Source organism: Lathyrus oleraceus, chromosome 7, assembly GCF_024323335.1.
Source record: "Lathyrus oleraceus cultivar Zhongwan6 chromosome 7, CAAS_Psat_ZW6_1.0, whole genome shotgun sequence".
Lineage (NCBI taxonomy): Eukaryota > Viridiplantae > Streptophyta > Magnoliopsida > Fabales > Fabaceae > Lathyrus > Lathyrus oleraceus.
The window spans coordinates 22,055,468-22,079,582 of NC_066585.1; the positions used below are offsets into that span (position 1 = coordinate 22,055,468).

The 24,115-nt window shown below is 34.4% G+C and overlaps 3 protein-coding genes and 1 pseudogene across 4 annotated transcripts in view; 3 read left to right on the forward strand and 1 right to left on the reverse strand.

Annotated features, from left to right (window-relative positions):
• The window catches only part of LOC127105809 (DENN domain and WD repeat-containing protein SCD1), a 102,063-nt gene that overhangs the window by 22,484 nt on the left and 55,464 nt on the right, over positions 1-24,115 (forward strand). The window contains exon 28 of one of the 2 annotated variants that reach the window (XM_051043013.1): positions 501-661. The exons of the other annotated variant lie outside the window; for it this stretch is intronic. Within the exon in view, the coding sequence (XP_050898970.1) occupies positions 501-661 (161 nt within the window). The remainder of the gene's footprint in view (positions 1-500; positions 662-24,115) is intronic. 2 annotated transcript variants of the gene reach the window in all.
• Positions 935-2,386, forward strand: LOC127105813 (DENN domain and WD repeat-containing protein SCD1-like; annotated as a pseudogene).
• On the forward strand, positions 2,602-4,289 carry LOC127105810 (protein MAIN-LIKE 2-like). The gene is made up of 2 exons (XM_051043015.1): positions 2,602-3,404; positions 3,502-4,289. Exons 1-2 carry the CDS (start codon positions 3,132-3,134, stop codon positions 3,892-3,894), a joined length of 666 nt encoding a protein of 221 aa, XP_050898972.1. The 5' UTR covers positions 2,602-3,131; the 3' UTR covers positions 3,895-4,289.
• On the reverse strand, positions 11,163-13,691 carry LOC127105812 (protein CASP). The gene is made up of 7 exons (XM_051043017.1): positions 13,617-13,691; positions 13,151-13,261; positions 12,881-13,024; positions 12,664-12,765; positions 11,823-11,902; positions 11,460-11,552; positions 11,163-11,376 (listed from the first exon to the last, which is right to left on the reverse strand). Exons 2-7 carry the CDS (start codon positions 13,250-13,252, stop codon positions 11,310-11,312), a joined length of 588 nt encoding a protein of 195 aa, XP_050898974.1. The 5' UTR covers positions 13,253-13,261; positions 13,617-13,691; the 3' UTR covers positions 11,163-11,309.

The following is a 24,115-nucleotide window of genomic DNA, read 5'->3' on the forward strand; positions in this document are numbered from 1 at the left end:
ACTCTTTGAATTGATGTCTTACACTTGTACAACACGTGTCGGACAATTCAAACAGACATGTGTTTAAAAAAATTGTTTTTTTCTTTGCTTCTACATACTTTACACATTTTTTGGACAAACTTCACACTCATCTAAATGAGTTAAACATGTAGCTAAACATTGTTATCGATGAATAATTAAACACATAAATTTTGAATATATATATATATATATATATATATAATATATATATATATATATATATATATTATATATATATATATATATATAACGGTATCGGTGTCGGTGTGTCTCTGTCGTGCTGTGTCCCGGTGTCCGTGCTTCATAGATTATGAATGTAGATATTCTAGAGTGGTTGTTAGTATTCCTAGACGTAACAACTTCCTAGGTTAGTGCTTACTTCAGTGTATTATAAATAAATACAAGTAGTGTGATCTAATAATTTACAAAATTCTATATTTACAAATGTAAACAAATATCTAATTCTATATAAAATGCAGGTCATTAAGAATGGTTGGTGACACTGTTATTACTGGTAGTGATGACTGGACAGCAAGAATATGGTCTGTTTCACGAGGAACATGTGATGCTGTCCTAGCATGCCATGCAGGGCCAGTATTATGTGTTGAATATTCTTCGTTAGATAGAGGAATAATAACGGGTTAGTATAACCAATTTTTGGCTGTGGTGTCATTTGATCATCCTTATTTTGTCAGCTTTTGAAGAGAGTTGTTCAAAGAGAATTTCTTTGTTGTGTTTTAACTTGCTGAAGGGTTAAATTTCCATTGCAGGGTCAACCGATGGCCTGATGCGGTTTTGGGAAATGATGATGGTATGGCAGCCTCATTAATGTTACAAGTTATTTTGATTCCTGGCATTTAACTTGTTTTCCTTTTTGTTGACCAAGAAACACCAATATGTTCAAGAGTATCATTTATTGTAGCTTAACCTGCGGTTATTCATATGACTACACCTATCATTGTAAAATACTATCACAGTACTTCTAGTCCACTTGTACAGTGGCTTTTGATCTTGCAAATTCAAAGAAGCATTTTTATAAGAAATACATAGGCTGTGTGTCACATGCAATAATGTTCCAGAGATCATGTTATGTCCACAGTTCTGCTGTGCAATGTCAAAAGGAATTTAGATCACTTAGTAACATTGTACTCTTTGAATTTGCAGGAGGTATACGGTGTGCAAAAAATGTAACAATTCACAACGCTGCCATATTATCTATCAATGCTGGGGAGCACTGGTTAGGTATTGGAGCGGCTGATAATTCTCTTTCTCTTTTTCATCGGCCCCAAGAGAGACTTGGTAGTTTTTCTGGCCCGGGTCAAAGATGGCTGGTTGGCAGCTGTACAGAACACCACAAAAAACAGTTGCTATGGTATGCGATTTTTTGGTTGTCATATAGTTTCAAATTTCTTTTGACTATAATTTCAAATATACGCATATATATTTCATTTTCATGCCTCAAAATAGGTATAGTTCAAAATATAGTTTTTTCCCTGGTAATCTTTTTAATATACTTTTGTTATGGTATTCTTTGCCTCCAAGATCAACTTGCCAAGTTCATACACTAATTTCTACATGCCTGATGTAACTGTATCTATTATCACATAATCTCTACTACTACCACTTTTGTTATTTCTCTGGATGTTTATCCTTGAGATTCTTGAAGTTACTTTAGTAACCACATCACTCATTTCCATAATAACTATTGCATTGAAGTTAACGAAATTAAATATATTTCAATTTCTCTATGAAACCATTCCTTGCAGTAGTGACAATTTATATGACTCCTTAAAATTTATTGCTGATTATTTTAATTGGCATCAGTTACTTGAGAACACATTTTTGCTAGACATAAGTGGTTGGGGAATGTTATTGTATGCATGTTTAATTCTTTCTCTTTATTATCATTGATGGCCGACTTTGCTTGTTTTATGATATTCAGGTAAGGTGCATTGCTTCAGACCTAGAGAGGAAAAGGATATGCAGTGGTGGTCGTAATGGGCTTCTAAGACTATGGGATGCAACCATCAATATTTGAGTGTTCATGTTTGTAATTGTAGCATTGTTGTTTTAGTGAAAAGCAAGGCACGCATTGAAGGGTGTTATCTTCACTGTTTTTGTTTATTTACCGGTCAAGTACAGAATACTCAAGATATCTCAGACAAATCTAAAGCTTGGAACCCAAGTTTGGCTGTGATAATCTCTGCAGCATATACGTCTTTATACTGTGGTTAGAGGTTCCTGTATCCTGAATGTACATAACTGTGATGAAGAACAATTTTTGTTAGTGTGGATAAGTTTAGTTAATTGTGCAGAACTAATCCCAATTGATTTTGCAATAAACCTTATGGTTACTTTGTTCAAATCAAGATTCTTGTTATGCTTGTTAAATTTGGAAATTATTAAACAAACCACTAATTAAACACGGCAAAGGTTTTTGACAAAATTGATTAATATCCGCCACTCTGCTTTTGTTAATATTGTTTGTTTTGCGTGCCCGTGGATTGAATTTTTATTCTTAGTACTAATCAGTTCGAATTAGTGGGTGATAATGAGGAATCGCTAACCCTAGATGAGAGTATGTGATAGAAAAATAAACATGTGCTAATTTTCGACATTGTTCATGTTACGCAAAATTGTTCAAGTTAGCAAGTTTTTTTAATTCTTTTAAAATAAAAAAAGCAAAACAAACTTGATTCAGTAAGACTGAAGTAGGCTACTCTCCTTCAAAATGTCAAATCTTGTGTTCTCTATCAAAGTCAATGGCTGCAGATGTGCGATTCTTCGAAAGTCACCTGATATGGGTGATGATCATAATCATCCGAGCATTCAATAATACATTTTTTTTTTGAAATTCTAGAATTTTTGGAATTTAACTGATATTTTTATTTTTTCCGTTTTTGCAGTGAAATACAAGAGAAATGACGCCTCTATTACAAGCATAGCCACAGATAGAGCGACAATCCAAGCTAGGGCTGCTGAGGTTGAGTCTTTCTAATTACGGGTTGGACGAGTAGTTCACACCATAAATAATTGGTTGAGCAAGGACAGTTTCGCGCACTCCGTACCATCCGACGTCGAGCGGTGAGATTAGACGACCTCACCTTTGTATGTCTTGGCTTTGGGATAGGTATGACGAGCTTGTTGAGGCACAAATGTATGAGGCTGCCACTAGGGTGTACATGTTATATCCAGTAGCATGCACTCTCTTTGCGAATAAGTCTCATGTTTATATTCATGTTATGTACATGTGGCTGTTCAGTAGCCTTGACGATATCAGTTGGACTTGGGGTTGCGTTGTGTTGACCATCCTATATACATCACTTGGAGTTGCGACTGTCTTTGAGACCAGACAACTTGCTGGTTATTTAAGTCTATTACAAGTATACTTGAAATTATTATTTGTAGTTTAGTTCTTATTTAATTGTTACGAATAACATTTCTTAATTATTATTTGTTGTGTTTGTGTTCTTTTATCAGTGCTGGATATACGAGTATTTTTCCATCATCTGTGATAGGAGGGTGCAACATTCCCCTGCCCCACATGCGAGGAAATGGAAGACCATGCATGCATATCCCAGTGGTCTTGTGGAGTATATGAGAAGGCTTGATGTGCTGACTATAGATGATGCCATATGGACACCATACACAGGTCACATAGTCCACCGTGAGTTTGATGACTCTTCTTTATATTCTGGTTTTATGCGATGGGAGACCTTAGTCGCTAGACACTTGTCTGAGAGGTGTTTACGACAATATGTTATGTCTAATACATCCCACGACCAGTTCTGGATATTCCATCTACGAGCATTGACAAGTGATTTCAGAGTAACATCATTAGCTCTGGTCGTGCCATTAGAGATCGCGCAGTGAGAGCTCAGCACGTCTTGCAATGTGAGGATGGTTACTTGCAGTGGTACCCCACTGTATCACACCCTCACATCATCCCACATGTCGAGCATACAGATAATATTGGGCCTTCCGATGTCGGGGTACTTGTCGATGACGTGTTGTCACCGCCACCACCTCTAGCTGATGCCGATGATCAGCATTGCAGATGATTGCAATTATTATGGATAGCCTCATGGGTTTAATAAACCAGATGGTGAGGTTTTTACTAGATTATCTCGGACAACACACATAGGTCGTGGGGGCCTATTTAGATATTATTATTATTATTATGCATTATTTGTATATTATTTGTATATTATGTGTAACATTACTCAGGCATCTGCACAACACTTTATTAGATAATATTTTGGATCTTCCATTGATGCATGATGAACATAATTTAACATTTGGCAAAGGATTATATAACTTAGACAAACGAATACATCACTTAAGAAAACAATAATAATTAAGAAAACCTAAACACTACCGGAAGATTTTGGACGTTTTAACATTTTAATTATGTCAGATCTTGAAATCTTTGCATCTAAACGTTAAATATATAAATAGATCATTCATAAAAAATTATTCTGCTATCCCATTATTTCATTTTTTAGATCGGCCGTTCTGTCCAGTATCTGAGATTAATCTAATATATCTTATAATAAAATCTTTTTAGTTTAAAAAAAATAAGTTAGTCTTTTTCTCTATTTAATTTGTGATATTTTTTAGATAATAAATTAACCTCAAATATTTTATTATTATTAATAATATTTGTTTTTTAACATTTAACTTCGACTTGACCAGTTTTAAAGAAAAATAAGAAAATTAATAAGTATTAGTCATTTGTATTTTTTTTAGTAGTGAGAAATTATATATAAATGTTCAGCATTGATCAATTTTCTATCTATATAATATAAAGAAATTACGAGATTTTTGAAAACCCAAATTTACAATTATTTTTTATAACTTGTCATACCAACTATTAATGGAGTTATTATGTTAGCTGAACTACTAATGTAAAATTGTCAATGAACTAATTAAAATTTGAAGAATATATTTTATCAATTAATTAAAAATATTTTTTACAGAAATTTGTGAATAAGTTTTTGTTGTTGTTAGTTTTAGTGAATATAAAAAAAGTCATATAAATTTCAATTGATTGGCAGAAATTGATTTTTTTAGTTTTGTATATGAGGCATAACCCCTTTTATTCATCAAACTTGTTTTCATAATTGTTCTTATGAATAAATTTTAGGAAATTTTTAATGTCCGTATATTACTTAAGTATCACGTAAAAATATTAAAATAATCTCAAATTTTGGAGATGCATATTTGGACGTACTTAACTCTGAGTGAACGTTAAAATATTTTAGAAATACATCTTTAAACTTATTTCAGAGATGCATTTTCAAAAGATATTGGAGCTTAAATCACGTCAGAACCATTCTCCTTCATCATTTCTACAAAAACTCAAAACCTTCTCAAACTCTCAAAAATTTCATCACTAAGTCCAAAATCAAACAACCAAACTCAAAGATTCTCAATCAACATCAGAAACATCATCCAACACTGAAGCAAAGTGAAAAATGACAAGTTTTTGATGTTTTGATTAGTTTTTTTGAATTTTTGTGTAAACGAGTAGAAAATGATGATTTAGGTATTAAATGAGTAGGAACTGGAGGAGTGCTGGTTTATACATGCTCTAAAACACATTTGTTTGTTGAGAATCACGATTAAACCGTTTATTTTGAGGTTTACATTTCTACATTGCTACAATTGATGAACTGAAGAGTTGTAGAAAATTTCGGAGATGTATCTCCAAAATTTTCCAACGTTAAAGTTTCTCAATAACCGGAGATGCATCTCGGTAAATTAGCAGTCTATTTTATTTTTTACTTTTCTTGTTTGTAGTGTTGCTTGATTGCATTAATTGTCTAATTTACTTAACTTACATGCATTATGGTTGATAGACACGATAGACTGAGGCACAGGAGAATTGCACATCATGCATTAGTGCGGCAGGAGAAGAGTCAGGTTTCATAGGCTCCTGTTCACTCTGGTCATGCATAGACATTTATTTATGGGGCTCATGCTTCTCCATCTTCTTCTTCCCGTAGGAGACGGGTTTCACATACTGACGCATCACTCCCTCCATCCTCCTGCAGACGCCATGTTTCACCTATTTCGTGCGTCAGAGATACCCGAGTCATTGGTGGTACTGGAGGCACCAGTGCCACCTCCGACAGATGATGCTTCTGAACCAGTGCCATATCCTCCTGCTGAGATTGTTGAGCCAGATCCATTTGGAGGAGGACTTGTAGAGTTGTCACTACTATCCTATGTACCTAGACCATACTGCCAGACATATTTAGGATGGAAAGGTAGCATTAGTTGGATTCATTCTTTTTAATATACGTTTATTAATATATTACAAGTTTCTGTCATTGATTTTTATTTTCTGCAGGACCGTGATCCACTGAAGTTTATTAAGCACAGACAAAAGATTATTGGCTTGCCTCAGGTGAATGAGGAGTGATTTCAAGAAGTTTTGTCCTTACCTAGGATGAAGTACTTGTGCATGATTGGTTATATTACGGTCAACCATGGGATGCTTTATGCATTCTTGGAGAGACGACACTCCGATACCTCTTCATTTCATCTCCCGCTGGGTGAGATATCCATCACACTCGACAATGTGTCATGTTTGCTGCATCTTCTGATTAGGTGGAAACTTCTAGATCATGAAATTATTAACAAAGACGAGGCACTCGAGATGACGGTAGACTATTTGGGAGTTGACCTAGCGGATGTTGTGGCGGGGATGGATAGAACCATAGGGACTCATGCTAGGTTTGAATCCTGAAAAAGGTATATACAAATGAGCTTGAGAGAGTAGAGCAGGCTAGAGGTGCTGACGAGCAGGTGGGGCTCCACAAAGCGTATGTTGTGAGAGTATACCTGTTATATTTAGTTGGCACTGCGATTTTTATGGACAAGAGTGTCACTTATATAGATTTCATCTACCTATGGTACTTCGAGCATTTCGAGTGGTCCATTAGTACACATGGGGGGCCACTTGTTTGGTTCACTTGTACTTGAAGTTATCAGAGGGTTGTAGGTGGAAGACGAAGCAGGTCACAAGCAACATCATGCTACTAACGGTAATATTTATTGGTCTTTTAATGTATTTATGTCCTTTTCATTTCATCTTTACAAAACCATTACTGATGATTCGTGTGTTTCAAACTTTTCAGGCTTGGATCCTCCATCACTTCTCACGCATCTCCTGTTGGGCGAGTGTACCCCTTACACTGAGGATATGTTGCATGCTATTGCATTTTCTCCGCTCAGAGGGAACCAGACGATAGAGTCGTTCAAAGTGTATCTTGACCGCTTGGCCGAGGACATGCATTTCAATAGCTATATCAATCACCGTGAGACGCAACCATTTGACAAGATAGTACTATACTCTGAATGGTTGGCTTGTGGATCACATTTCTCTCCTCCTCATCTGCCCGAGCGCGTGATGTGGCAGTTAGGCTACACTCAGACCATTTCCAGACACCTTGTTGCCTCTTCTTCTCATGCTTTGACACGCAGACAGATGGATGCCATGTTTGATGATTATGAGAGTCATCTGGTATCAAAGGAGGCATGAAGTACCATAGCTGAGAGTGACTGGAGCTACGTTGACGGGTACATCAAGTGGTTCTTCAGGGTGTCACATCTGTATATGGTGCAGGCTGCTCCAGAAGATCCATCGAGGTCATCTCATCAGGAGATACTAGAGGAGGAGCAAACACAATTAGATCATGTTGAGGATGTCTTGCCTAGATATCGTCGCATTATGGAGATTGTGCATGCATGTATTGACAGAGGTATCTTTCCTGATGGATCTGATGTGAGGTATGTCCTAAATGCCATCATGATAGAGGCACATAAGGTATTGATTTATCGAAGATAGCGCTAGAGGACGGGGGGATTGATGGTCGAGGAGGCCGAGGAGCCAAAGGGGACAAAGATGTAGTCCGACATACGCAGTAGTGGAGTATGTCGACTTTATCGTGTATTTCGACTTTATTTATATGACATTTTTGGACCATCTAAATTTATATACGTCATTTTTTGCATATCGACTTTATGTGTTGTACCCCGAAAAATGAGAACACGGCGTTTGTGAAGCGCAATCGCACGCTCGTGGAATGGACTGAACAGAGTCGCCTGCTAACTTTATTTATTTCTAAAGAGGGAAACAGAAAATATAGATAAAATCCTTAAAAGAACGACAATGATTATGGTCGTCGCAACCGAATTAGGGTTCGGAAGTCGATCATGCAAAGGGAAGATATTAGAACCTCTCACGTCCATTGTACTCAACGGGAAATGTTTGCTTAGAAATGTTAGGCTTCTAGAGTTATTGTGAAAGGAAAAATAATACGATAAAAAAGTTTATTTTTTATTAGGGTGTCTAACGAGACTTTGAATCTCGATTCTACGTATCTCCGGGTGCGATGAAGAACTCAAGACTATGTAGTTCTGAGTAGAAAATGTTTTTTTGTTGGTCAATTTTAACGAAAACTATTGTGTCAATCGAGGAAAAAATTCCTACCCAAAATAAGTGGAGAGGAAACGTTTGCATCACAGTCGAATACATTTTGAATGATGGCGAGAACTTGGATGTGTGACATATCCATCTCGAATCCTAACCTCTGGAGCTCGTAGTATCCATCATGTTCCTTTTCCATCTTATTGTAAAAGGGTTTGATATTTTTAAATATTTTGAGATTTGATTAAAAAAAGGTTCGAAGAAGTTGTCTTGAAATTTTTTGAAAGATGATGAGAACTTAGATGGATGGGATATTCATCTCGAATCCTAGCCTCTCAAACTCGTGGTAGCCACCATATTCATTTTCCAATTTTATTGAAAAGTATTTAATAAGAATGAAATGATTTTGAATTTTGAAATAAAACAATGCATTCTTTTCATTCTTTAGAGAAAGTTATAATAGATTACAATGAACTGAAAAGGGAAAGATAAAAACTGAAACTACAAACATAACATCCAGCAATCCAAAAACATATCGCATTAACAAGATGCAAAAACTAAACCGAGAATATTACCAATCGGGTCTTGCTACTGCCACAAAATCAGTGAGTGAAACATGCTATTGTTGAAAACGAAGTTCACCGCGGAGGAGGTAGAGCTCAGTTTGTGTGACTGTTGCCTAGTCACAATCAATCCACCAATTTTCTGCGTGTAATATGTCCCAACCCTCTAAGTCGGAATGTCCAAATTATAACTCAAAAGTTTGATAAATCCAGTATCAATGCTTCATCAAAAGGAGCAGAGAAGTCAACGAACCGGTTAATACCCTTCCTATCACCAAGGTCCTGCAACAAAGTCGTTCCAATAGCAAGAGCAACGTCTTCGTCGTGTGGTGGTCATCGACGTGTACCTCGCCGGTAGCCCATTAACCTCCTTAGTGACCCTTTTTACCTCTCCAACTCGGAGTGAAAATGCAAAGAAGTTAAAGTTGAAACGTTGTTGTGGAAGCAATGTGTTTCGTTTATGGTTGTGCTTGGGCTGAAAGATGTTGTGGAGATGGAAGAGGTAAACGGTGATGGGTGGAGAGTTGAGCAGAGAGTGTTGTGGTTTGAAGTTTTGTTTCAAAAGTGGAAGAAATTACGCTGAAAAAAAACAAAAGAATGTTACTGAGTTCTTCGTGCGTGAGGGAGTGGTTTGGATTGGTGGTGATGTTAACGTTGTGGCGGAGGTGGAATAAGGAAAATGGGCGGAGGCGAGTGGGTGAGGAAATGAGGAAGAGGGCGGCGTGGCTTGAAGATGATGGTGGTGGCAGGAAAGAAAAGTGGAAAGAAGAAAATGAACGGAAGACAAATGAAAAAAAAATAATCCAATGAGAAAAAAAATGAAAAAAAGGCACGTCTCAATCACTCAACGTTCGTATGTGTGCTTCTTAATCGGTTTCTCCTCTCTTCTTATCAGCAACTAATATTAGCTTTTATATATATATATATATATATATATATATATATATATATATATATATATATATATATATATATATATATATATATATATATATATATATAATCATTTAAGGTTACATTAATTTTTTAAGTTCTACACTGCCCTTAATGAATGTCATTAATGTAAAATGATTAAAAACAATTGAAACTAAACAAAATCAAATTATCCTAGATAAATAAAAAGTAAATTGAAACTAAAACGTAGAAAAATCTAATTAAATATTACGAATATTTTGATGAAGAAATAAAAATAAAAGGATTTAAAATGAATAAAATTACGTGCGAATAAATGTTTGAAAAAATAAATTGAATGCTTCAAAATGCTCGACGTAAAATAAACTTTTGAAAAACAAATAAGTTTTGATCAAACTTTGAGATAAAAAATACTCGGTTGAAAAGGTTCTGTCTGATCAAAATGCGACTGCAAAAGAAATCGAAAAATAAAACGAACCCACCACGTTAAATTACACGAACCGTAGGTTAGTAAAATTGACGTCCTGAAGCTCAATTTCGAAATTTTTTGCCCGCTAATTTTACGTATATTTGAGAAATAATTCAACCGATTTATCTATAGATTCAAAAATTTATTCTGATTGACATTTTAGATATTATGCGATATAAAATGAATCTTATGATAGGCAAAGATACCAAAGTTATGATAAATGTGTCGATTCGATGATTAAGAATCAAAATTAAGGTGTGATAATATGGTTTAAATCTCATCACATAACATTTTTAAATCTTCAACTGAATAAACAAAACATAACATGCATTGTTCTACTATGTTACAGAAATACATCTCCGTAACCGACGATACATCTCTGGTACAATATATGTGTCAAATGCCTTTTAGAATTTATGCATGATATGACTTTAAAATATTACGGATATACATCTTCGAATCATTTAATCAGACAAGAGCTTTGTGAATTTGTACTATGCTTTTAACTGCAATATTAAGAGGGACTTGGAAACGGAAGCCCATGGATCTTAAATTCTAGTTTCCTAATATTGAAATGCTATTACCATAACCTAGCACCTACTTTATATATTTTCAAATTCTATTTGCATAACCGAGCATCTAATTCTATTTTCAAATTCTATTTCCAAAACACCACACATAACGGTTATCAAATTGAAAGAGAGGTTCTTTGTGAAATCATGGTTAAATTATGCATGAACACATCCATGGATTGAAAGCATTTACACTAGAAATCGCCTCTATATTTCATTGAACCAATATATAAAAGATAAAACTCTATTTCGTTGTACGTACAACAACATATTAGAATATTGACAACTTGTTTTCATTACATTAAAATGACCACTGGAAGTAAGTCGCATAGCCACTACAGTCCTCGTGGAAGTGGAAGATCAATGGTTCTTTCTCCAATCCGAGATTCATCTGAGCCATGACTGGATAGAATAAAAAGTACAAATCAGTGAAATTCATGTATTTACCTAAGATATGACATCGAAATTAAACATCAGATATTTACCTAAGATAACTCAAAGCTGACATTCGATAGAGACAGGTAAAGACCAAGATATGCAACCCGATTGTGTAAAAGAATGCAAAAGTTCGGGCATACCTGCAAAACATAATATTATACCCTCTTAATTTATTTATTTTTAAAAATACATGAAAGAGTAATACACTCGAGCAGTTACAGACGCAGATAAAAGTTAAAACAATATTGAGACCCATAAACAATATCATTTGGAAGAATGTACCAATGTATTGCAAAAAATAAATAAAAAATTGCTCCATAATTAAATAAAATACCAAACAGATTAACACATCATGTAAGAAGGAGGAAGCAGAAACACAAGAGTATATCTAAAATAAGACAGAAGCGTACTTGTTACCGAGAAGAAATCGTCCACTGCTGAGTGTGATTCTGTCCCTGAATCCCAACTCCTTATATCTTTGATCTCTTTCCTAATTACATGTATGACAAATAAATAAGTGCAAAAACAAGGATTGCATGATATTAAAGAATGTGTTTCAAATCAGTTTCTTCTTATTTGGCTTTCTCTCACTCCCTGATCTGCTCCACTCTCTACCTGTCAGGTAAAGTGGGTAAAAAGAGGGGGAGATTTAAACAGAAGAACTCCTCATCGAGATAGTCCCTAGTACCAGTGTTCTATTGCTTTGACGTGAACTACTAACAGGTATATTGACGTCTGACAAATGGAAGTTCAGTCTTTCTCTATAGAAATAGTTTCCTTGTTATGTGAGAGTGTGTGTAATATTTTTACTACCCTGACATGAATATAAATACAATACTGGAGTCTGGAGGAAGAGGTATACATTCTCATTCACTTTGTTGGGTTTCCTTTCGATCCTTTTCTCTCCACACTTTCCATCAAAGACGTGACAGTCTTTGTTTCCAGAGCTGATTACTGGATATATTAGTGTTTCCTAATCTCATTAGTAAAACACTGAAGAGCTTATACTTTGGATAGAAGTTATTTTCCAGAGTTGTGAAGACAAGCTATCCGTGACATCCTCAACCTTAGTAGATAGAAGATTCTCATGAAGATTGTAATGTATGACCTAAGTTATCTTGGGAATATATATAGACTTTGAATGTGTCACTAAGTATTTAAAGAAAAAATAATAATGTGGCACAAACAACAACCTTAAAAAGATAAAAAATGCTACACTTAGGATGTAATTGTGCGAAGAAAATGGCCCACCTTTTTTGAGAATGCAGCAAAAGGATTTATATCTTCCTCGTATATCTTCTTGTATTTAGATTCAACATCTGATGCAAAACCACTTTCAAGATCTTCTGCATACTGAGCATAAAATCACAAACAATATCTCAACTTCAAGATGAAAACTAGGTTATAATGTATAAAATAATTGAAGAAATAAATAGCATGGCGTTGCAATAAAGATAATGTACAACACCTTTTTAGAACCCCGAGAAACCACTTTCTCAACATTATAGTCTTGGACATAACGAATTTTTCCGTATAATTTAACATTATCTCCTTTGGTCTTTTCCAGCTCTGCTGTTAATACCCCAATCTTCTCCTTCAACTGCCTTATTTCCTATTAAATGCAAAACATTCACCCATGTCCACCATCATATTAAATATAAAGTTTGATGGAAATAATGTGAAATAGAAAGGAAAAACAAATGAATGTCCTAAACCAGTATTACAAAGATAAACGCACCTCTTCTGTCTCTCTCAAGCGTGTCCTAAATCGATCTCTCTGACTACATATCACTTTAAGCATAGAGCTCTGATCTTGATCTAAGGCATGCCTTTGATCCATATTCTGATGCTGCAGAAGCAATGTAATCTTAAAAATCAAATTATTTAGGTAAATGTTTCACCACAGGACAATAATTGTATCAGTTAACACTTAAAAGAAAGGCAACACAATGCAGAATAAAAATTTTAATGTGTAAACACTCACTACAAAACTATATGGTACAAGAATAAAATTATCAATGCTTCCCAAGATCATTAAAGACAACTAAATTGGTTTTATAAAGGGGAAAACAGTAATAAATCACCTCCGGGATACCACATCTCTTCAGTTGTTGAAATTATGGTATTTAACTTCTGCTGAAGATTATGTGCTTCACAAATAAGTAAAGTATGGTAAGAAAAGCATATTGGAAAATGAAATTCACCTCAGACACCTCACTCCGATTAGCCTCTGATAGATCCCAGTCATCCAGGAAAGTTCCTTTATGATCTTTGGAACTGGAACTGGAACTAAAACAAATTATTCGATCCTTCTTCACTCTGAATCAGCTTCTGGCTTCAACATGAAACTTTTAGCTCAACTTTTCAACTTTCTAACGCCTATTAGAACGCGTCAATCCAATTCTTGTAACTCAAGTTATAATTTGTATAGTGACAAGGTATCAAATAACTATTTATGCTGAAATTAAAGTACGAAAATAAAATAAAGCCAAAAATAAAATTAAATATAAAAATACACTAAAATAGTAAAAATAATTGAATAAACTATAGATTTGCATAAGTATAATAGTAGAAGAAGATTCATCAAAATGCACTGGTCAAATTCCTCCACACTTGAACTTTTGCACTCCGAACAATATTATAAATTCAAAATTCAAAACAGAAAAAAAACAAGAACAAACAAAACATGCAATTCCAAAGGTTATCAAGATACAAAGTGCAAGCAAAAATCTAAGTCTAAGCTTCAAGAAAATGACATTAGTAAGTAACTCTTTTGTAACATTCAAATCAAATATGAAAAACATATTACCAAAGAGTACATAAAAAGCAGCAAGATCGTCACAAGATAAAATTCACTAAACTCTCAAGTGTTTAGGTAGACTATTTACACTCAAAGCACATCATGAAAGAAATTACTATTATAAGCTTGAAAAGATCTAACATCCACAATTGAATTACATGCACACAAAGATCAAAATGACTTTTATTTCGTTGTAACTTGGTCAGAGTATGGGTGAGATAAATTTTAAGGGATACTAGGCTAAGATTCAAAGGGGAAAAAGAGACATGAAAGAACTTGTGGGAGTTGAACTACATTCATCCACTTTCAAACAATAACTTTTCTGCGATTTTCTTCTCTTTTATCTTTTTATCCTCTTTTTTTTCATAAGGAAAATGTAATGAAATCCTTCTTTGCTTTTTCCACTTCTTTTTTTAATATTGTTTTCTTCTTTTTCTATATATTTTTTTTCTTTTTCTGTCAACTTTTGAATGAAATATCACAACTATAGTTATTCAACCTCACATAACTTCAAACAAGACTCTTTCAGTCTTATGAATGGGTGATAACATTGTTTTTCACTTTCAGGCTTGTAATGAGTTTAAACAAAGAATATGATAATAGGCTCAAAGGGGTTTTCAAACAAGGGATGATGTTATTCAGGGTTGGCTTTTTGGTTAATGACTAAAAAAATAAACAAAACAAAAATAAGTTGCCTTTATCATATCAATATGCATAAGTAAACAAAAAGTTTCAACAAGAGTCAATTCAAGTTCTAGAGACTAACAAACATGAGTGAAATCACACAAGAAAGAAAGAGATGCATTTTTGAATCTTATCCATTAAAAGGTTCAAAATCTCACAAGGTTAATTGATCTACCACAAATGATGTACAATTTAGAGTTTAGTTCTACATATCATACTAAGAATGCACAAAAAGAATCAATCACATCACATCATAATTCTTTAATCAAGAGAACAAAGAAAATACTCACAGTTGTAACTAAAAAACCACAGAAGAAAAAAATATGCATTTTTTTCATGTCAGAAAACAAATAAAATCAAAGAAACTGAATGAAATAAAACAAAGTAAATGATTCTCTCCCCCATGCTTAAAACATATATTATCCTCAATGAAAGAACATAAATATAAAATAAGAGTGAGAGAAAGGAAAGAACACATATGAGAAGTCAAAGCGGATAAAAGATCACATAATAAGTCTTTCCCAAAGAGAGCTCTTCTACAGTCTCTTCTTCCAAAGTGGGGCTCTCATGGAGTCGGTTTGGATAGTGTCCATTGACCTTGAAATTTTGATTATTGTCTTCGCCTTGTATTCCAAGATCAAAAAAGGATCTTCGATAAGTAAAAGTGTTCAGTGGATACGTGAAAGTGATCTCATTTTTCACAACATCAAGAATCAAAGGCTTAAGAGGACATCACACTACTTTTGTTCCATCTTTAAATGAGATCATAGGCATGCATATGGATGGGCTAATATCACGAGTGTCAACCAAGTTCCATCAAATTCCCTTCTTATGTTTCTGCTCAAGTTGAAGCTTTGATGAATAATATAAATCCTCAGGAAGTGGTTTAGGCTCTAAAGAAGGTGGTTGTTTAATGAACGATATGTTTGGGGTAACCGGGATGTCAAGAGCTTCACCTACATAAACAACTCCATTTACACTATCACCCTGCAAGGCAACGTCAATCTCAGCATAAACAGCACAAAGGTTAGTGTTAGTACAATTATCACATGAGTAAGTATCATCAAAACCAGAAAATTTTGGAAAATCAGCTGAAAACAAATCAGAATAAGATTTATTAACAACTTCATAAAGCAACTCTATTTGAAAAACATAATGCTCTTCCTTGTTAATCTTCTTATTTTTCAATATTCTTTGTAGGAAAGGAATTGGTGGTACATACTTGTTTTTCGCCTCAACAACAATAGAAGGTTCAGGTTTATTTTTTGGTGTTTCACTGACAATTTTTTTTCTAGGGATGGTTCTGCAACTTTTATGGATCTCAAGGAAATTCCACTCACATTAGGGCCTTTTGGATTAACAATTGTTTGGACAGGTAGTTGGTTCTATCCTTGAGCTTATTGCATGACATTAATTAAAGTGGCAAGCTGTTAAATTTGTGTTTGCAAAGTCTGAATACTGGAATTTCTTCGCTGCTGAAATTGGAAACTATTTACAGCCATTTGCTTGACAAATTCCTCTAGTGAAGGTTCACAAGGTGAAAATGTGGTTACTTGTGGGTGGTTATATGGTGGCGGTGGTGGTGGCAGGGGTAGCATCAATTGTTTCATTAAAGAGGTAAGTTCATCAATTCTGGTTTCTAGAGCTTTGTTGGAAGAAGAAACTTGAATATCATTCATACTTTTTGCTTGGACCATAGAATTATCCCTAGTTTTGAACTATTGGTAGTTAAGTGACATATTCTCAATCAAGGATTTGGCAGCAGCTGGAGTCTTATCTATAAGTGATCCACCACTAGCAACATCTAAAATGTTTCTTTCCATTGGTAGCAATCCCTCATAAAAGTATTGGATAAGTAACTGATCGGTAATCTGGTGTTAAGGACAGTTAGACACTAATTGTTCGAATCTCCCCCAGTATTATGCCAATGATTCATTGCTCTGTCTAATACCACATATATCCTTTATGATTGATGCAACTATGGAATCAGGAAAGTATCTTTCTAGGAATACTTTCTTTAAACCATTCCATATTGTAACACAATTTGGCTCAAGATAGTATAACCAATCTTTTGCAGCACCATGTAGTGAGAACGAGAATGCTCTAAGCTTAACGTGATCCTTTGTGATTCCTTTAGGTCTCAAAGGTGTAGAACACACAACCTAAAATTCCTTCAAATGTCTATGTGGATCCTCACCTACAAGACCATTAAACCTTGGCTACAAGTGATTAAACCAGATTTCAATTCGAAAGGTACAACAGCAACAAGATATTCAATACATAAAGCATTATAATTAACATCAGGGATAGCAAGTTCTCTCGGAGTTCTTTGGTCAGTCATGTTAAACTCAATAAAAAAATCAACAAACAATGAGAAAACACATAACTAATTCAGTAATGCAATAACAAATAGGAAAATACCGATATTGTCCCTATTAAGCAAAAACAACGGAAATACGAAAAAAAAACGATTAAAATAAATTCACAAAAATACAAAAACACGAAATTCAATCTAATTAACTGAAATAAGAATATTGAGAATCTTATCAAAAAATTTTGAAACTATCAAAACAGAAAAAAAGTCATAAAAAATAGAAAAATAAGGAATTTCAGATTTTTAGGGGGCGTCCACTATTGAGTTTCTAAATAGAGGCTTTTGATCCTTGATATTTGTTTTAATGAATTGACAAAGAATCGAAATAATTTGAGACAATTTTCTTTAAAACATATTTTTTATGCTAAAACACGAAAAGGCAAGAACGCAAGAACGTTGGGGCAAGAACACTGAAACACAACGCCTAGGACTATAATAATGGTCAAAATCTACAAGAATCCCCGACAACAACACCAATTTGATCCACTGTCGCGCACGAGTCAAAAATGAGTTTAAAAGTGTAGTAAAACGGAAGCGACACTTGAATGTCATATCACAAGAACTCTTGAATGTTGTAACCAAACAAATGAATAGAAATGAGTTTTTAAGGTTCAGAACTTAAGTCGAAGATGATTAAAGGTAAAAACAAAATTGATAAATAAGGTAATCTACTGTATCGATTTTCAACTTATCATTGATTCTTGTATTTTCAATTCCCTAGCGGATTCGATCTCATTCAATTACAATACCCACTGACAAGCGCAATTGGTATTATATGATGTATGTTCCTAATTTTTGAATTGAGCAAACGGGTTTAAGCAGACGCGAATTAAGCAAACGCGACTTAATTAAACACGATAGCGAAAAAGGTACGCTAACGTGATTATAGTTAAGGATCATACAAACAATCAAATTTAATCAACTTTATCCTATAAGAAACAATCAAGTTAAGAAAAGAAAGTATTCGAATTAAGCAAACGAGTTTATAGGAAGAATTGAAAAGAAATCGAAATTAAACTGAAATTAATAAAAAACCTCAAAGTCTAATTCGAATATAGCAGATCAACTCTTTGGGAATTAGATCTTCATGGTATTTGTATGCCCTATTCTATATTTCATGAATGTTGAATCCCTCAATCCTAAACGACTAAGTTATTTAAATAGAGCAAGGTAATTCGGGTCTAATAACAACCGACCCGGAAAAATACAAAACCGACCCAAAAACTAAGTATTTTCTTAAGTCTGGAAGTAAAACGAATTATTCGACCCTTCTTCATTCCGAATCAGCTTTTGACTTCAACATGAAACTTTTAGCTTAATCTTTCAACTTTCTAACGCCTATTAGAACACGTCAATCTAATTCCCGTAACTCAAATCATGATCTCATAGTGACAAGGTATCAAATAACTATTTATGTTAAAAATAAAGTACGAAAATAAAATAAATCCAAAAATAAACTTAAATATAAAAACACACTAAAATAGTAAAAATAATAGAATAAACTATAGATTTTCCTAAATACAATAGTAGAAGAAGGTGCATAAAAATGCATTGATCAACAGGAAGACTCCTCGAAGAAGAAATAGTCCCTTAAGAAAATGGTCGAATTTGTTGTAAGGTCCAAGGGAAAAGATACCAGTAGTGGGGAGGAAGAAGAGAACAATGGGAAAATCAAGTACATTGCTTCCATAATAAATAGTGCCCCAATGGGCGAGTGACCCATCCAAAGGGACAGTAAAGTGGAAGATTTACGAGTTCATGAATGTCAACAAGAAGGACAAAAACACCTTAACTAGAAGACATAAGGGATCTCGAATGAGATATTTCCTTTTGTAATAAAGGCCATAATTGTAACACCCTTCTAAAATACCCCAAATATTTAATTAAAACAACAAATATATATACATCAGAGTAATTATGCAATTAAGGGTGTCACACAATCATTTCACACCATTCACCATAATAACTGTCATGCTCTTTTATTAATTCAAAACATAAAGCATTTGCACAATACGCAGCGGATAGAAATCAAATCAATCATTGCAAAACATGTAACACATTACATGTAAAATTATTCAACAAGGTAAAACATCCCGTCCCGATGTTACATCTATTAGAGCATGACCCACTAAGGAGACTACACTAGACTCCAAGCACTAGCTTCTACTCAATCACTGCTCGTTACCTGAAAAATAGTTGTAAGGGTGAGTTCCTCAATCGATATAAAAAGCATTATAAAATATCATGTAATGCTAAGTAAATAACACATCAATCACCCTAATCATATCACACATTCAGTAACGGCACATCAACTCAAATATCATACTCAATACCAACACAATTCATACTCATACTCAATGCCAACACAAACACACGTATAATATTGGAATACATCCATTCATATTATACGCCATACATACATTATGCAATGAGACTCCATGCATGCGGTACCGACTATTCGTGAACATATAGTTCACCTCACCGATCAAATCCAGATACGGCTACCAAGCCCACTAGTCCCACTCATTTGAGACCTAGTGACTCACTCACTAATTCCTCACCACGGGAATTAGCTACCACCCCAAGGGCCATGCTATGCACGCTAATTCACCTAGCATGCAAACATCAACAATAATCCATAATGACTAACTCACTAATTCCTCACCATGGGAATTAGCTACCACCATAAAGGCCACAATATGCATGCTAATTCACCTAGCAATGCAACATCATCAACAACAATCCACAATGGACATATGCTCACACTCTAAGCCATAAAACAGTCCATTCACCAACACATGCATAATATATACATTCACAACATTATGCATACTTTCACACATCATCAGCATATTTATCACATAATCATATCATGTCATGCCAATTAATCAATCACAGTATTAGCACACTCTACTAATACCTATCCTACTCAAAACAACGGGAATTAATCCCTACTATATCACACACCGATATAGGCCAATCACCAATTATGTTCACAACATTAAAATATCAATTTTTTCCAATTTCCAACAGTGTTAACCGGTTAACGCCCTGGGTTAACCGGTTAACGCAACACAGAACACGCTTTCTGGCAAAACTCAACAGTGTTAACCGGTTAACGCCCTGGGTTAACCGGTTAACGCAAACAGAACATCAATTTTCATAAATCACAACAGTGTTAACCGGTTAACGCCCTGGGTTAACCGGTTAACGCAAGCAAAACATCAATACTTCACAATTCCTAACAGTGTTAACCGGTTAACACCCTGGGTTAACCGGTTAACGCAAGACAGAAAGCTGTTCCTGCGCTAACACGAAGCAGAATGCAGAATTCTCCGCATTTTCCGCCGTTGGAGGACTTCCGGACCTCCGATTTCAATTCCGTAAAAAGCTACACTTTCGGGAAATCAAGACTCATCCAATTACAGAGTCAATTTCAGTCTTAACACAACTTATCCATCACAATTTTTCAGCATTCAACATCCCAATTAGGGTCAAATCAATGGCTTATCACTACCCATTACATGTTAACCCATAATACCCATTAAACGACGATAAACCTCCCTTATCTGAGTTAATCCGGTGAATCTTTAAGCTTCAAGCTTTTCTCTTCTCCAACCTTCTTCCTCTTGCTCTGCCTCTTTGCCCTTTTCCTCTTTTTGAGCCGCTTCTCTGTTTTCACGTGAAAACTCTTTTTACCAAAATGGAACTCTTTTTCCTTATTTCCAACTTATATATATTCCAATACTAAATCCAATAATAATAATGATAATAATCCAAAAATTCCAATTATTTAATTAAATTAATAAATATAATATTAACTTAAATTAAATAATTATCTTATTTTTATCGGGGTGTTACAATAATCACTAACTTACTTGTCTCTCGAGTGTTGATTGATGGTGGAAGCTCCTGCAATATCATGTACTTGGATATCTTGAGAATATAGGATTGAAGAAGGAGAAGGTGTGACTGAATAAAGGATTCGACCTAGAGACCTTCAATGACATTATAACTCGTTTGTAGGAATACATTGAGTGACTTGTCAAATTAATAGAAGGAATAATATTTATCTACCCTATTTTGAAAATAATCTTAGAGCCTTAATCACTAAAAATTATCTAAGAGTTAAGAACTGGATTTAGAAACTTGGTCGAATCGTTAAATCAAGAGATGGAAATGTTTACAATTTTCAAGAAAAATCCAAGAAGGAAGAAATCATCAAGAAATTGAATGAGTTGATTCAGATGATAAAGGATGAAGGAATGAACTTAAATTTATAAGATTCCTTCTCTAATTCGTCAACAAACTCCTTTAAAGAAGAATCAAGTCCAATAATCTCCTCCAAACAAGCAGTCTCAATGGTTGAACGGTCCTCAAAAGATTCAACGTCTAATGGAGAAACTTCGTCAAGAAGAGAATGTGAAGAATAGATTTCATCCAGTGGAATCCTCAAAAGAAGAAATGATAAGGATGTGTCAACATGCAATATATTCAAAGACTTCATGTGTATATTAAACACTCAACATGCAAGATATTTCAAAGACTCCGAGAAAGCTGGAAATATGAAGGATAATTGATTGTAGCAAAGAGGAGTGTCCACATGAAGGATACCAAATCTAAAATATTTTAGTGTTTAGCTATATTTGACATCACTTTTTGTTTTAGATTTCACCCATTTCTCCTAAAATGCTAAAAACTCAAATATTTTATCAATGACAAAGAAAATTAATTGATTAGCAAATAATAAACCACTTATTTAGAGGGTTAATTATAGTTTTCCTATTTTTCAATATCTAAAAAGTGAACCACCTTAAATCCCAACTGGACTTGAGAAAGCTCCTCTTTTCGAGGGAATGAGAAGGCATTGTCATAAATAATTTTCTACTAACTATTTGAATCAAGACTCGACTTAAATAATGAGACAAATAAATCCATTAGAGACTTATCTTCTCAACTTACTAAGAGGTTAAATGATCATCATAGATCATTATAATTATTGAGAAGCATCCTCAACAAAAATGCTTTAATCATGTCCATTGATATACAACATCCACGAGTATACTTAGATCACAAGCATTAGAATTATTAAATGCCATCATATAAGATCTTATATTTTCATACCCAATGTATACATTTATTTTTCACATCTTAATTTAATACGCATGAAGGCTTCATTAAAGCTGCAAAACATCCCAACAAAATGTAACATCCTAAATTTCCCCCCGCGTAAATTTAACATTTATTATAGTACAACAATTCAACATGCAATTTAGGTTGCTACACTCCAACATACAATCAACCTGCTCAATCGAAAAGACATGCAACACTTGACAGATGTAAAAATAGTAGTATTAACTACATGTCTGAATGTTAACTTTTATTAAATAGTAGCGGAACAATAATAACAAGCAGTTAACTCACATGTCATTATAAAAAATGTTAAAACATAACAAAAGACACATCATTCCAAATTTCCCAGTGTTACACATCAGAGCAGACACCAACACTAAAATAAAATGGAAGACTTTATCTTCCACTCGCATTTGAGCTCCTACTGCGGATTATCTGCATGTTACCCACGTGAATGCAGCATTCAAATAGAATAGGTGAGATATCATAATTATATAAAGGAAAACATGATAATAAGTGAGCATCATATTATCACATGCACGTCACCCATTTCATAACACAATTCCATATAATCCACATAATGGTTATTCACACATGATAACAACATAACAAATGTATAGTGCAGTGGGACTCAATATATAAAGGAAACTTTGAAATTGAAGGCAAACAGGTAGTGCCTCCAAATATTTAACATGAATACGATTGTTGCCAACTCAAGATCATGCATAGGTTAATTCCTTTCCTGAACTCTCAACTGTCTCGAAGTGTAAGCCATAACCTGACATCTCTGCATCAACACACCTCCCAGACCTATCTTCAAAGCATCACAATATACCATAAAGGACTCACTTGGATTCGATAAAATCAAAAATGGAAAAATGTCAATTTCTTCTTGAGTTCTTGGAAACTCTGTTAACAATGAACATCCCATATATAGGCTTCACCCTTTCGAGTTAACTGAGTTAACGACAATGATAACTTTGAAAAATCTTCAATGAACTTCCTGTAGTAACCAACCAATCCAAGAAAACTTCTAATCTCAATGACAGACTTCGAAGTCTCCCATTGTAACACAACATATATCCTTGATTGATTCACAACTACACCACCATTAGAATCACATGACCAAGGAAACTCACTTTTCTTAAGCAGAACTCACACTTGGAAAACTTTGCACACAACTGGTTCTCTTTCAATATCTACAATACAATTCTTAGATGTTCCATACATACCCTCATACTACCGTACTTCTTCTTCGCAAACAACATCGAAGCATCCCATAGTGAAACACTTGGACGAACAAACTCCTTCTCAAGCAGATCTTCCTGTTGCTTTTTCAATTCACCCAACTCTGAAGCATACATCCTATAAGGAGTCATCAACACCTAACTAGTATCGGGTAATGAGTCAATAGTAAACTCCACTTCATGCTCTAGTAAAAAATCACGGATATCATCTAGAAACACTTTCGGAAATTCACACACCACGGGAAGATCATGAACTACTCCCTTTCCTATAGCTTCCAACGAAGCTAACATCACAAACACTTACGCCTTATCCTTCACGGACTCTCTCACTTGCTTAGTTGATACAAATGTCAACTCTTCACCTCCATCAAACTCAGATATATGCTCTGGGGGAAAGTCGCAGATATCTTTAGGAAAACATCAAGAATCACACACCCCTGGCATAACATTAGCCTTCATATTGCT

Excerpts from the sequence above, each read along its gene's own strand:
- LOC127105812 (XM_051043017.1), bottom strand. The coding sequence starts at position 13,252 with ATGGATCAAAGGCATGCCTTAGATCAAGATCAGAGCTCTATGCTTAAA. Across the intron at positions 12,766-12,880 it reads TTTCTCGGGGTTCTAAAAAG|TATGCAGAAGATCTTGAAAG; the intron begins GTGTTGTACATT and ends TTTTATGCTCAG. Across the intron at positions 11,377-11,459 it reads TCAGCTTTGAGTTATCTTAG|TCATGGCTCAGATGAATCTC; the intron begins GTAAATATCTGA and ends TATTCTATCCAG.
- LOC127105810 (XM_051043015.1), top strand. The coding sequence starts at position 3,132 with ATGTCTTGGCTTTGGGATAGGTATGACGAGCTTGTTGAGGCACAAATG. Across the intron at positions 3,405-3,501 it reads GTTATTTAAGTCTATTACAA|TGCTGGATATACGAGTATTT; the intron begins GTATACTTGAAA and ends TTCTTTTATCAG.